The sequence below is a fragment of the Nestor notabilis genome, unplaced genomic scaffold (assembly GCF_000696875.1).
Source record: "Nestor notabilis isolate BGI_N333 unplaced genomic scaffold, ASM69687v1 scaffold24397, whole genome shotgun sequence".
Lineage (NCBI taxonomy): Eukaryota > Metazoa > Chordata > Aves > Psittaciformes > Psittacidae > Nestor > Nestor notabilis.
This window is the reverse complement of record NW_009936384.1, coordinates 8567-22789: the sequence shown is the minus strand read 5'-3', so window position 1 is coordinate 22789 and position 14223 is coordinate 8567. Positions and strand designations below refer to the sequence as shown.

Below are 14223 nucleotides of genomic sequence, written 5' to 3'. Positions count from 1 at the left end.
AAGAGTGGGTCAAGAATTCAGAAGCAAAAGCTCCCAGCTTTCAGAGAGCCAGTCACTCACTAACTGGTAATACTTTAAAATGAAAGAAACCACAGCTGAACAAAAAAACCTTTACAGCCAGTAGGAAAATCCCAGATTTCCTGTACATATTTTCCTTTGACATTCTCTGAAGTTAACTGATAATGGCCAAGGGCACTGGATTGATTGATAAATCCCTACACTGATTATCTATGGGATTTCCCATTCCTCTGCTAATTTCAACAGACTATCTAGTATTCCATATTTGAGTATACAGGTCTTTCTATTTACAAATTAATGGACTGAACTAGAAATAGTTTTATCTCCCTCAGTGGAATTACACTAATCTAAGTCTGGTGCATGATGGGAATCTGTTTTTTTGTATCCTTCCATCTCCTGGAAGACTCACACACACTTTCTCAGAGGTCTGCCCCACTGGAATCAGCTGTATGAATTGGTAATGTACCCATAATGGATGTGACTTCTGAGACATGCTTGTTAGATTGCCTGAGTAAGAAATCCCAGCTCCTCAGGGAGAAGTGCCCAATAGGTCTCACACAGTTTTCTTAATAGAGGCAAAAGTAAGTTCAGGCAGAATTTACTATTTTGAAAGAGACATTTTCTTTGCTTGAATGCTGCTTTTACGTGGAGAGAGCTTTCCTACAGCTAACAGTACTGAGACTGTACTTAAACAGTAATTCACCTTGTTACAGGTCAAACCTTAATAGTTAAAACCAAAGTACTGTGACAGTTACTTCTAGAAATAAATGCATTTTGAAAAGTTAAGCCATTTAATAATCAAGGTTTACTAAATGACAGACAAGCATTTACAAAAAAGGTGACGAAAGCTAAACTTGGGATCTGTAACCCAAAATCTGTGTGGTACTGAATGTCTAACAGTAAAATTGACAGCTTGGAGGGCAATGTAATTGCACTGCTCTGTCCATATCTGGGGGCATTTGATGACATACAGTATCTCACCAGCTATCACCTCTAGTGACTCAGGCGATGCTACGGAAGTGAAAAATTGGGACAAACTGAAGAACTGTGGGAAAAGCTTCTGCTGCTTGGAAAAGCAGAAAGGGCAGAAGAAACTTAAGTGCTAATTTTAATTTTGGGATTGGAGTGCCAGATGTAGCACTAACCTTCCTACAGGGGTGGTGGCACTGAAGTGGCGCAGCGCTGCCCTCCCTGCCTCAAGGCACAAGGAGCTAAGGAAAAGAGGGGAGACCATCCCCTGCACTTCTTTTTTGGGTGGGGGTGAGGGGGGTGGGTTGCTCTGCTCTTGCTCACTTCTCCCATAGGTACCCTGGCTGTTGGGAATAGAGTATGTCCTGGGAAGACACTATCTCCCAATGTCTTTATCCCCCTTCTGCACCCCATCAGAGAACAGTGGCTTTGCAATTTCAAAGTCCTGTCTTCAGGACAGCAGTTCTCTAACTGGGGAACAGCAAAAGCAAGGAAATGTTGCAAGGTGTTGACAGAACAAAATTTGGCAAAATAGTGATCACAGCATGCATGTACTACTGAAAAGTGGGAAAATTACTGTGTGTTGGGGACAAAACAACAAACAGTCTTATGTGTCCCTGTAATTTTTGTTTCCAGCAGAACTACCATCTCAGTTTTTACCCTGTGTTTATGAGATATCTATGAACAGTGTGATATTAATTGTATGTATGTTTTCCCAGGAGAAACCCATCTATTTAACTTCCTCAGAAAATTCCCTCTTACTTCCTTTGAAAACAAACCTAGCCACCCTTTTCCATATGCCTCCAACAAGAATAAAAAATGTCCAACAAATCGAAGTTAAAGGAAATATGCTAAAAACTGCTTCAACAAAACATAAACAATATCCTCTGAATCTTTCCTACAGAGGCACTTTCACATAAAGGTTCTTCTGTAGTAAAATAACACATTTTTTTGTGCCTCAGCTTCAGTACAAATGTTCTGAACATCACATTAAATGTAATTTCCAGATTTAGGAGAAAGAAGAAACTTACGTGTTTTCCTCAATAGGGATACTTTCTGCACATTTAAAGAAGACTGAAAACACTGCATAAAATATGTGTCCTTCTCCTTCCCTTTTCCCTTTCTAGTGATCAATAGAATTATACAAACAACAGTAAGCTTAGGCGGAAAAAAGGGCAACTTATATGCTTAAAATTGAGCAATTATGAAGTATTTATATGCTCAATTATAAGCTCCAGCCTTCTTTACCCCAAACTACCAGATTTTACCTCCGCAGACATAATTTAATTTTTAATTTTTAAAAAGTCTTGTTGTTTTCTAAACTGTAACTAGACAATGGGTTTATTCTAGTAGGCACAGAGAGTTTCATTTGTAGTTTAACTTTATAAAGCAAGTAATTCTTGTAACAACGATAACTAAAGTAGAAAAATAAATCCTTTCGCTTTTGATCATAGCTTCGATCATAGGATTCACTTTGATCATAGGATTATATTTCAATAACCCTGTAATTCCTATGGGTTAGCTGCTTGGTCTTGTGTATGTATACAACATTTTAGCATTAAACTAATCAGATTTTCAACATACGCCCCCTTTATAGAATCTACTTCTTCTGTCTCCTAACAGAGGGAAATATGTTAGCACCATGTGTCTATGTCATGTTTCTGTGTGTCTGATCAATATAGCATCAGTGCTGTGCTTCCCCTTCTCTGTCTCCACATACAGCTGTCAGTGATGCATCCAGCTTATAATCAATGAATCAACCCCATTAAACCCCCAAAATACTCCAGACCCTTTGGTAGAAGCTTTTTTTTTTGTCCACCACAGGTCAGTCAGTGACTCTCATGGAATTCAATACGGAAACTGAAAAATTCTCACCTATTCTCATATCTGGTGTCAAGAACATTTTTTAAAAGGAATTGTCCAAAGGACAAACACATGAATATATGTGCAAAGAGGTGGTGAATACATTTAATCTAAAGCCTGTAACCTACATTAGAAAAATAGGCTATTATAATACAAAGCCATATACATGGGAAAAATTGGGTTCTTTGGGCAACCTGTTCCAGTGCCCCACTACCCTCATAGTAAAAAATTTCTTCCTTATATCTAACCTGAACTTCCCTTGTTTAAGTTTGAACCTTTGTCCTGTCATTACAGTCCCTGATGAAGACACTTCTTCAGCTTCCACTCTTGCTTCATATGTCCAATAGAAGAAGGAGGTCTTATATAGTATAGCTATACTATCTGGGGACAATAAAGTGCAATTATGAGTTTGTTCACACCATTTAGTGAAGCTCTGCTGTAGCATAAGGGACGGTTTAGCTCTACAGAGCTGATCAAGAGGAATCATGTAAAGGCTATCTTGTAAAACTGCTGGTATTCCCTACTGTGGGTGCAGGCATGGGTATACACCCCAGGCAGAAGAGTGGGGTGTACACCCATGAGATTAACAGAAGATTAACACTGACTTCTATCCTCAGTTTTTCCCCCTCTCTGTGATGCCTGCCCACCCAATTGTCCCTCTTCTCCAAACATCTGCAGTGATAGACTGTGCCTGCCCCTCCTCACTGTGGTGAAGGGGAAGAGACAAGCAATCTGTCATTGACAGCTTGTCTACGTGACAAAGCAGATGGGTACAGCTAGAGTGGAACTATTGTATACATTGTTCTGTGTGCAATGGGACCAGTGTAGCCAGGTTTCCTATATATATACCTTCCTGTTCCCCTTGCCTATGGCAATCGTCCCAGCTCCTAACCAGCATCCCTTATGAGATCCTTTAAAAAAAAACCATAAATCCCCTCTCTGCTGTAGCTCTTTTCCTCCCCTTCCCTCTGTCTGTCTCTTCCTCTTCCTCCTTCCACACATCCTCAAGATGGACAAGGGGAAGCTTACTAAGGGTGTTAAGTGCACGTGTGCTGGTTGCTCTGTCTGGGTTGCCTGCTGGCCATATATGCAGTGAGCTCACACTGCAGCTCTTCTCTACAGGAGCGTTATTCTGAATCCTCCATCTCTAAATGGCTACTAATTGTCAAGAATATGGTAGTTATTTAATAATTTTGACACCTCTTTCCATCTGTAACCCTTGCATGAAACTGGGCAGAAGCTACTGGAAGGGACACCTGAAGGATGGTCCAACTGAAATATATCACAGTCAAATATCCCTTTAGGAAATCTGGCTAAGAAGAATTGATATAACAGAGAGGCACCATTTTTTTTCCATGCATATCTACCGCACTCAGAACTGTCAGAGTGCATGTGATTAATATTTATAGCAAATGACTATTGTTCAGAAGTTTCACTGTAGGGAGTACACACATGTTTTTCAGTAGTTATAAATCCTTTCGATGGAACAGTTTTTAAATTCTTACCAAAATAGAGCCCACTGAATGGCAAACATCCCTTAGCTGAAATACTTGAAGACACGGTTGATAAGTTTAGTTTTTGCAGACAAAAGGTAAAGAGTCTCTAAAAATGAACATTATATCAGAAGATAGTATGTGCTGACTGAAAGAGTTTCTATCTTGCCCTTCCTGTGACTGCAAATCAGGAGAGAAGAAGGAAACAGCTGGTCAAACACAGATGAATCAAGAGTGAAAAAGCACACAAACAGAGATTAAAGATTACGGCTTTGCTACAGAACACCAGGACTGAAATCCCTTTCTTTCAAATAAGGCACAATGAGGAAGAGAGGAAGGTCTCCCACATGAAACACCTGTTAAACTTAGTCCCGTCAAAGGCACAATAATGTGACAGACATACCGTCTTCACTGGTATGGGGCTCTGTACTAGCATCCTGGTCCACCTCCTCTAATGTACCATGTTCGCTGTATGGGCTGTCACTGAAAGGAAACAAAAGGTTGAGCAGAGAAACACACGTCAAAAATATGCCACCCACAGGAGATTATTTAAAATTATTCTTGTAATGTTATAAAGTTACGTGCAACATAATTCTCATGACATTTTATGAATACACGGTTACTGAAGGAAGCCTACACACTCTCTTTCAAACAGCATCTTCAGTTATAAAGAAGTTTCCAGAACCTTTGAATCCTATATAAAAAGAATGTGTGTGTTGCTAGGAGAGTGTCCTGGCTTCGGCTGGGATAGAGTTAATTTTCTTCCCAATAGCTAGTACAGTGCTCTGTTTTGGCTTTAGTGTGAGAATGATGTTGATAACACACCGACGTTCTAGCTGTTGCAGAGCAGTGCTTACACACTGTCATGGCATTTTCTGCTACTCTCACCCCACCCCACCAGTGAGTGGGCTGTGGGTGCCCACGAACCTGGGAGGGGACACAGGCAGGACAGCTGACCCCAACTGACCAAAGGGATATTCCATGCCATATGGTGTCATGCTCAGTATATAAACTGGGGGGAAAGCTGGCTGGAGGCTGCTGCTCGGGAGCTGGTTGTGCATTGGTCTGGGGGTACTGAGCAACTGTATGTCACTTGTTATGTATATTCTATTTCTTCTACAATTATTATTGTTATTAATGTTCTTCTCATTTCCCCTTCTGTTTCTGTACTATTAAACTGTCTTTACACCAACACATGAATTTTACTTTTTTTTTCCCTATTCTCTTCCCCATCCCACCGGGACAGGGGGAGTGAGTGGCCGTGTGGTGCTTAACTACCTGCCGGGTTAAACCATGACAGAGGAGAAGGGAGCAGAGGGAAGCCATCACAAGCTGAAATTCACTAAGGTGGTTCATGGCCAGTTTCCTACCTGCCTGTGTGCTCTACACAGTACACGTGGAATTCCTGGCTGAACACAAGGGTAGCTTCCTCCACAAAACGTAGGGAACCTCATCACGATTGCCTTTGCTTCATCTATTTTCATAGCTAACACTTTTCTATGTGAACCTGAATGTTATTCTCATTTATCTTCATACTTCTATTGTGTGCAAAAGTAGTTCCGTATCACAGGAGTTTTCCAGACAACCAGCCTAATGATTTTGTTAAAGAGATAGAAGGGCAGTATTCTGACTTACCAGTAGTCATCTCCAGCCATACATTTTTCATACACTGGGCCATCAAGTTCTTTAACATCTGGAAAAATAGCCTCATGATGGATGATGATAGTTTTGATTATCTCGTTCACATGTGCCTGACAAGACACCTGGTCTTGTATGTCTGGAACAGGCATCAGGGTTGGCCCAAAACAAATGGCCAGGTTGTATGGATCCATCATGTTTTCATCACTGTACTGCGAAAGGCTGTTGTAATAGAAAAATCAAGAAAAATTGTCTTTTCCTCTGTGACTAACCTTATTCTGGAGAAACTTCATTTTCCATTACAATTTAGAGATTTCCTGTTCTCCTTGACACTTAATCCCACATAAAGCAACAAAACAAGAAGGGGATTTTTTTCAAGAGGCTATATACATTACAAAGTGAATTTATAGCATGTATGTGTAGGTATTCCCACACTATTGTGTTTAGTGTATGCCAGCCTAAAGGGCTAATGTAAAATGCATTAGCTACTGCTGCTTCTATCTCATTGTGGTTATCCTTGGAGGCCCAAGTGGACTGGATGCTAAGAGGATATACATGCCTATCATGTTTCATCAGACTTTGACACATCTTCCATCAACTGGCTATATAACTTAAGAAGACTGAATTGTCCTTCTGGAAGCAACACAGGGAGGCTGTGGATTCTCTGCCCTTTGTGGTTCTGGACTGGAGAAAGCCTAGAACAGCTTGATCTAACATTAGAAGCTTTGAGCCGGAGGCTAGACCAGGTGAGGTCTGCTGTGAGGTCTGATGACTTCATGTGGCCAAGCAGGCATAACTGCACATGCGAAAAGCAGAATTGGATTTGCAGAAAGTCACACTATGGGAACGTTTTTTCCTGCGGATGCAGCAAGAGCAATTTGGAGGTAGTAAGGGAGTTAGCCTGCTTTCTGAATTGCATTCCTGTGGAGAGCACAGATGTAGTTAACATGACTGCGTAACAAGTATAGCCTCACAGCTCTGGTCAATCTGTATGTCTAAGTAGAGGACAAGCTGTGACATAAGCCTTTAAGACATTTGCACACTGTCATTTCTGGGGGATGAATTCATGCTTCAAGGGAATGGTTATTTTCATAAAACTTTAGATCTCTGCCCCTCTTTAAAATACTGCCTGAAAGTGGTTCAGAAATTACTAGAAGAAAAGAACCAGGAACAGCTGTAAATACAGGCACGCGCACATAACCTGGCTGCAAAGACCCCTGGAACAGACAGGATGGATGAAACGGGGAAGGTCATTCCAGAATGAATCAGCAGAGGGCAAATTTGGGGGGGGGGGGAAGAGAAGAAAGGCAATATGAAACCAGGTACAATAGAAACATACAATATGGCAGCTAGAATCAGGGCAAAGTGCACAAGAAGCAAAATTTTCAGTGAAAATACCAGGGTCAGCAAAACCAGAGAGGGCTGTGAAAGACTGGAGGATGAAACACAGTGCAATTGCTCAACCTGTCTTCTATTTTCCGAATGAAGAAAAGGAAGAAGTTTTTCTAGGATCATGAAGACACAAACACCACTTTCCCTTTCTTACACAACCCTCTTTCCAGCAGGTGCTTGTGTTTTGCAATGTGAGAACCAAGCTACTTTATGTCAAAGCCTACACACTGGATGTATGTCCTCTATACCGCTCGCCCTTTTAGCAGAATATAGAAGCAGCAACATAAAATTTCAGCCTAGCTGTGCCTAGCATCAAAGAGGTAGCTTGTAGTGCCTGAGCTGCTTGAATACACTGTTAATTTTTACCATCAGGAGATTGAAATCAGCTTGAGATAAGGACTAAAAAAATATTCTGCTTTTAAATTACATAAACTATTTTTAATGCAGTTACAGTTTGTTATTTTTCTCATAAGCTTATGTTGTTACCAGCTTCAATGCTGTAACATAGTGTAGCCTGCACTCCCCATGTCAGACAACACTTTAATCTGTCTTCTTACTACTACTACTACTCAGGTTTGGACAAATGGAATTTTAATTTGAATGAAACCTGGTGTATTCCTTCTAGTTTCACTGCCAATTAGAAGATCATATTTTGTGCTAAATGGAGCTTAAATGTAAATTCTACATAAAGTATGAATAAACCCAAAGAACTTCAATACCAGCAGAGGAAGGCAGATAAAGATACTGTACCTCGGGGAATTATAAAGCACTTACTGGTTGAGGAAGGCGAAGAGGTATCTCATCACTATAAGGACAGACCTGGGCAAAGTAAGAAGGAGTTTGCGGATATGAAGAGCCCTCTCATAGAGATTGTCTATTCCTGTAAACAGAAGAAAGTGTTTTAAGTCCCCTTTCATATGATGGTCTAACACAGCATTCAGCCAGTTTATTCAATTTACTTTGACTCTATCATCACACGTCCCTAGCCAATATCTTCCCATTTTGGCCTATTAGAAAAAAAAAGAGCTAAAAGTCCTCCCTCTCATTAAACCCACACAGTTTAAAAAGTAACATTTTTAAATATAAGAAGTTACAAATCTGTCTACATCAAACCCTGGCCCCCTGCTGAGCTAGACAGCTCACAAACCCACAATACCTCAGGGAACCAAAGAAAGATGTTTGCCATCAGTTTCAAACAGATTCATTCTCTTTACTTGAACGTTCATATCAGATGTAATATTCCAATCACTGAGCCTCTCTAATGAGTTTTCTTAATCAAATGTCCAGCTGTAACTATCAGCATAGGAAATTAGATGTACAAGCAATTATGTGGGGGATGAATTCATGTTTCAAATGAATGATTATTTTCATAAAAGTGTTTGGCTTATGGTTTTACAGTGTGTAAGCAATAAACACAAAGATTACATGTATTTTCCCAAATGATTTTATAGCAGTCCACCAAAATTCTTCTGAAACTGGCAAAACAAGGTCAGCTTAATAAAAGCACCAGTTCCTAATGTCTTAGAATAAGGATTCATTATCTTCTGTGTTGGTCAGAAAGATTACGTAGTTGCAAGTGGGATAGTGATGGGATAAAAGCATAAGTAATTTTTCAAAATATGTAATATATTAGCCTTTTACTCAATGTGTTTTCTGTGTAAGTGACTGTCGTGGTTTAAGCCCAGCCGGCAACTTGGAACCACGCAGCCGCTCGCTCACTCCCCCCCTTTTTCTTCCTCCCCCCGCTCCCGGAGGGATGGGGAGGAGAATCGAAGGAATGTAACTCCCACGGGTTGAGATAACAGCTCTCCAGTAACTAAGGTATAATACAAACCACTACTGCTACCAATAATAATGATAAGAGGAATAACAAGGGAAAAGGACACAACCGCTCACCACCCGCCGACCGATACCCAGCCCGACCCGAGCAGCGATCTGGGCCTTCCGGGTAACTCCCCCCAGTTTATATACTGGGCATGACGTGCTGTGGTATGGAATACCCCTTTGGCCAGTTTGGGTCAGGTGTCCTGCCTCTGCTTCCTCCTGGCTTCCCCTCCTTTCTGCCAAAGCATGAGACTGAGAAAGTCCTTGGTCAGAGTAAACATTACTGAGCAACAACTAAAAACATCGGTGTTATCAGCATTGTTCCCAGACTGAAAGTCAAAAACACAGCACTGCACCAGCTACTGAGAAGGAGAAAAAATGACTGCTGTAGCTGAACCCAGGACAATGACACTGTTAGAACCAACCTAAAAATTCAGCAACGTTTTTTATGTCAGCCAAGAAAGAATGCTGCCATTAACAACATCTAGGGGAAATCTCAGCAAACTACACAAGAAATACTGTCCAGTGGCACTGAAATGGACATTCAAAAGTTTGGAAATGAGAAACAGGAGCTAACTCCAATAGCTGAAAAGCCAATTGTACCACAAAATGTGGTATTTAAGAGTACACATTTAAAAAGAATTACTTGCACATAAATGTGCTACTGTAAACAAAATTTCTGGTGTTTATTTGTGCTCCTTGGTGTGGCTATTTCTACCAACCACTATTTATTTGTAGAAGCAAAATATGTGTTGACTTATGGTACTTAGAATAACTGGTGTCTAGTAATTGGTACTTTGGTATCAAAAGCTAAGCAGAGCCTGAGCAGCAGTGAGACTTCTGTTTACCATGCAGAAGTGCTGGAGTTCATTAAGAAATGCCAGTGTAGTAAACTGGGAGGGAAATTCGGATTGTGGTATCTACTGCAGGAGCAGCAAAGCAGAACCGCTGCAGGAGGTAAAAACCCATTCCCTGGCAGAGTGGGTGAAGGCTGGAACAGTGGCCCTGGTGAGCTGTGGAGCTGGTAGGGAAGAGGACTGCTGACAAGTTGTGTAATTTATAACCTAATGAGTCCCACTGAACCCAAGCTCTAGCTGAAAATCAGTTCAAGTCATTACACTTTTCTCAAGTGGAGTATGGCGCTTGAAATTTACTTTCATGTTTCTGTTACATCTGGACTGCATGAATCAAGAAGTAGTATTTTGGTTACTGGTTAAAACTGGAGTCCATGGCAGGATGTGCTATGCCTGGGAGCTGCTTGCACAGTGACCAAGGCAGAGGACTCGCAGAGCAACCACAATTTTCCTCTCCCTTTCCAGTGCATACCGCATCTTGGAGACACCAATGCTATGTACCCTCACTGCTGTTCAGCACAGCCTGCAGACACCAGTGTTAGTGCAAAGCCTTTCTCCAGCTGCCTAAACTAAGCCACACTCAATGGAAGAAGCCTGCTCATATCTTCAGTTCCTGTTGCTCCAACAAAAGCAGCTGCAGTAACAGTAAGGGCGCCTTCTGAGTCTCTGGCTCAGCTGACCTTCCCCCTGACGAGCCTGTCTGCAAATCTCTCTAGACAGGTATAGGTCTGGGTGGTTTTGAGCCCATGTGCATGTGCACAGATAGATTTTCTATGCAGTAGGGCTGAAGGAGGAAGGTCCAAAGGCACTTTGGTTATGTTTTTCAACAGTCCTGCTTCAGCAGCACTGCTGTGGTGTGTGGTGCCGTGGCACAGCTCCTCTCCAGCCCTTCCACTACGTGTGCTGGATGTGGGAAACTGGGGGGAAGTTGTGACACAGCAACAGGACCCACCTTCTGCATTACAGCCTTTGCTAGCTAATGCCTTGTGCTGCAGACCTGCACCTTGCAGCCAGCTCTGGAGACAGGCCCTGGACCAGGTTCAGTCATCGCTGAACTCAAATCAGATGAGAGAAATGCACTGGCTGGCCTACAGGTGTGTCCAGAGGCTCCTTCCAGCAGTGTGCTGCCTGTCTGGGTGCAATAGCTCTGTCTAAACTACTGAGCTAAACCAGGATGGACCATTGTCTTGAACACCAGCAGGCAGCTACCACACAGTACTTGTCACACTCTCCAATGCACTTGTGGTCTGTGCCAACTACAACTCTTTCAAGCAGTTCCTAGACATGGTTCACAGGATGCATGAGCCAGGAACTGGTCCCAGTAGGCAGCACAGATATGCACAGTAAGGCCAGAGAGTTTGGCTATATGACCATATGTTGGGCTATCCCAGCTGCCCTACTAGGAGCACAATCAGTACTAACTACTAGCAAGTCACCTCTGTACTGAAGCACTTACAAGCTCTACATGCTGGAATAAGGTGTATGTATTTCCAATACCTTCCTGGTAACCCAGTCCCAGTCTGCATGAAAGCCCCTTTATTGAAAATCCAAACTAAAGCCAAGTGGAAAATTTGTGTGCTTTCCATGATTTCCTGGTTTTTCTTTCTCAGCACTGATTTGGTTTAAAGGAGATAGGTAATAATGTTATGTATTAATGTTATGTATTTGCATGCTGCTTTTAAATTAGGAGCCAAATGTCATATCTGCTTATGTGTATGCCGTGTGTGTTTGAGTATGTAGGGAAGAAGGAATGAATATAGAGCAGTCTTTCTGCATCCAGGCAGAAAGAATTAGCAGCTCTGATGCGTCGCATGCAGTGGGAAGAGAAAGCATTACTTTGCCTCCACCAGCTTTGCTGAAGAGAACCTCAGGGCAGAAGTGCCGTCCAAGCTACAAGCGGGTTGCTGCAAGGAACCACTGGCAATCTCAACACTGCAGAAAGCTGGCTGTATCCCACCCTCTCACAACCACTTCTGTTGGAGGCCTTCTTTTCAATACTCTGATTTTCAAGAATTGAAATTAGCCCTACCTCAGCACCCGGTCAGGTATTACCCATTTCTCAGCTAAGAAAACTCATGTGCTTATATTACGTTACTTTTGCTAATAGTGCAATTAGCTACCAAGCAGAAATAGAAATCAGGGGATTTGAAAACTGGTTCATTACTCTAATGATGAGACTTACATTCTCAGACAGAAGCAACAGGACAAGCCTCTGGCAAGGCCAAGTACAGTGAGAACAAATGTGTTTTCTCACTGTGAAATGAGGGAGGAAAGGGAAAACTGTGTGAAGGACACATGAATATCAACCACAAATCAAGACTACCATCAGGTAAACATCACAAACAGAAATGGTTATTGTTTGCTAGTTCCTAGTTCTCAGAGCAGAGCAGAACTTTTGGAGCTCTGCTCTGACACACCTGCCTTCCAGACCCATCTCAGTCACAGGAGTCAAACCCATAAGCAGGAGAGTTTCCTACCAGCCAGACAAGAAGGTGTTTGATATGGGAACACTGTGTTCCTGTCAAAGTGGAGCTATAGCGCAACCCAGAGCACACGAGACATTTGTGGGGTGAAACAAGAGAAAGGGAAGAGGCCAGCTTCTGGGATTCATGACTATGGTCCTCTGTGGAAAAGAGGGACACATGCGCCCAGAACTATTTATGTATTTTTATCAGACAACAATGAAGCAAAGCACTAATAACAAAAGGAGCTTGGTTTTCTCTATATCCACATCATTATCTAGGCATCTAAGCATCAGAGGTGTCTGCTGCTACAAAGAATGAAAAGCAGAGAGCTCAGAGGACTCTTCAGAGGTCATTTAAGTCTACGATCTCACCCTTTGACTTCACCTTAATCACCTCTGAGAGACATTTGTGCAGCCTGTTCATAAAATCCTCTGAAGAAGCAGATCACAACCTCCACAAGAAAATCTGTTGCAGTGCAATTCTGCATTGCTCCTGGAAAAGATTTTTTTATTGATCTCCCTTGGACTTCCTTTGCAAACACTTCTTGTCCTTGAACTGGATGAGTGAATCCAGACGAGACTAATGTCATTGCATAAATGGAAGAATTACTCATCAGCTAGCTGCCTCTTTGTCAGCCATGGGCTAAGGACCAGTTCTCAAAAGCATAAGACAGGCATAAATCCTAGCTACTCAAGCCTTAAAAGGTGTAATCTTCAGCCTTCAAGAACACTGGAACCTGTTCTGGAGAAGTGGTGTCACCTTTGCTTACTGTAGAGACACACAGAATCAATGAATGTCCACTTTTCCATGAGACGTAACACATTTTAACCACTTCACAATGAGGTTTTTGAAAAGGCAGACTCTAAAGTGAAACAGATCAGAAATGAACAATCTGCCACAGAACAGGCAAGAAAAACTGAGGGGAGAAAACACAACTAACTGAAGCTCCCAAATATAAATGAACCATTTAGGATACATTCATCTTAAATAACATTAATAAAACATAAATTTAAACTTCAATTAAGCAATAACCCTGAAGTAGGAAAGCTTGTAAAAGAAAATAAATTTTCAAATACATGAATGCAGCACTTTGGTGATGGAGAACAAAAGACTTTTGCAAGAGAGCAATCACTGATGGTTCTGAAATATTTTGGGCAACTGGACAACTACATGCCTTTACCAGTCTGCTTTAGTTGAAAATTCTACAAAAGCACTGTATTTTTCCTTATCTTGGTTCTATACATGGCCTCTCCTGTACTGGTGGTGAGACATGGTTATCCAACGAGGAGAAGATTCAGGCTGGGAGCAGTCCGAGCTCAGAAACATAAGTGTGTGTTCTGCCACTCTCTGTTAACAGCCTCCCTCCATGGCCAAGCTCAGTAGTAACAAAACAATTGCAAACACTTGGCAAAAGGAAGATAAAGATACTACTGATCAGAACATGTGGAAGGAGAAACCCCATGTCAGCAGAGAATGAACTGTGCTACACTAATAGCCAGTGCTGTGTAAGCCAAGCATATTTCACGGGCAGAGGTAGCACAAAGGAGGAAGAAGACATCATACAATGGTATAATATAAGGTCTCTCTCTCCTGTAGGACCACAGTTTTGAAGGATAAAATCCAATGTGGTATCTTTGTGTGGGGGTCACCCACTACTTGCACTTGGTGTGGTGCTTACTAGTAACAGAGTGAATGCCTAATGTGTAT

General features: G+C 41.8%; 1 protein-coding gene across 1 annotated transcript in view; it reads right to left on the bottom strand.

The window, feature by feature from the left end:
• LOC104408657 (SLIT-ROBO Rho GTPase-activating protein 1) overlaps positions 1 to 14223 on the bottom strand; it is a gene marked incomplete at its 5' end in the record, with an annotated part of 27433 nt that overhangs the window by 6508 nt on the left and 6702 nt on the right. The window contains 3 exons of the mRNA XM_010018320.1: positions 4747 to 4826; positions 5979 to 6203; positions 8148 to 8253. Coding sequence (XP_010016622.1) covers positions 4747 to 4826; positions 5979 to 6203; positions 8148 to 8253 — 411 coding nt within the window. The remainder of the gene's footprint in view (positions 1 to 4746; positions 4827 to 5978; positions 6204 to 8147; positions 8254 to 14223) is intronic.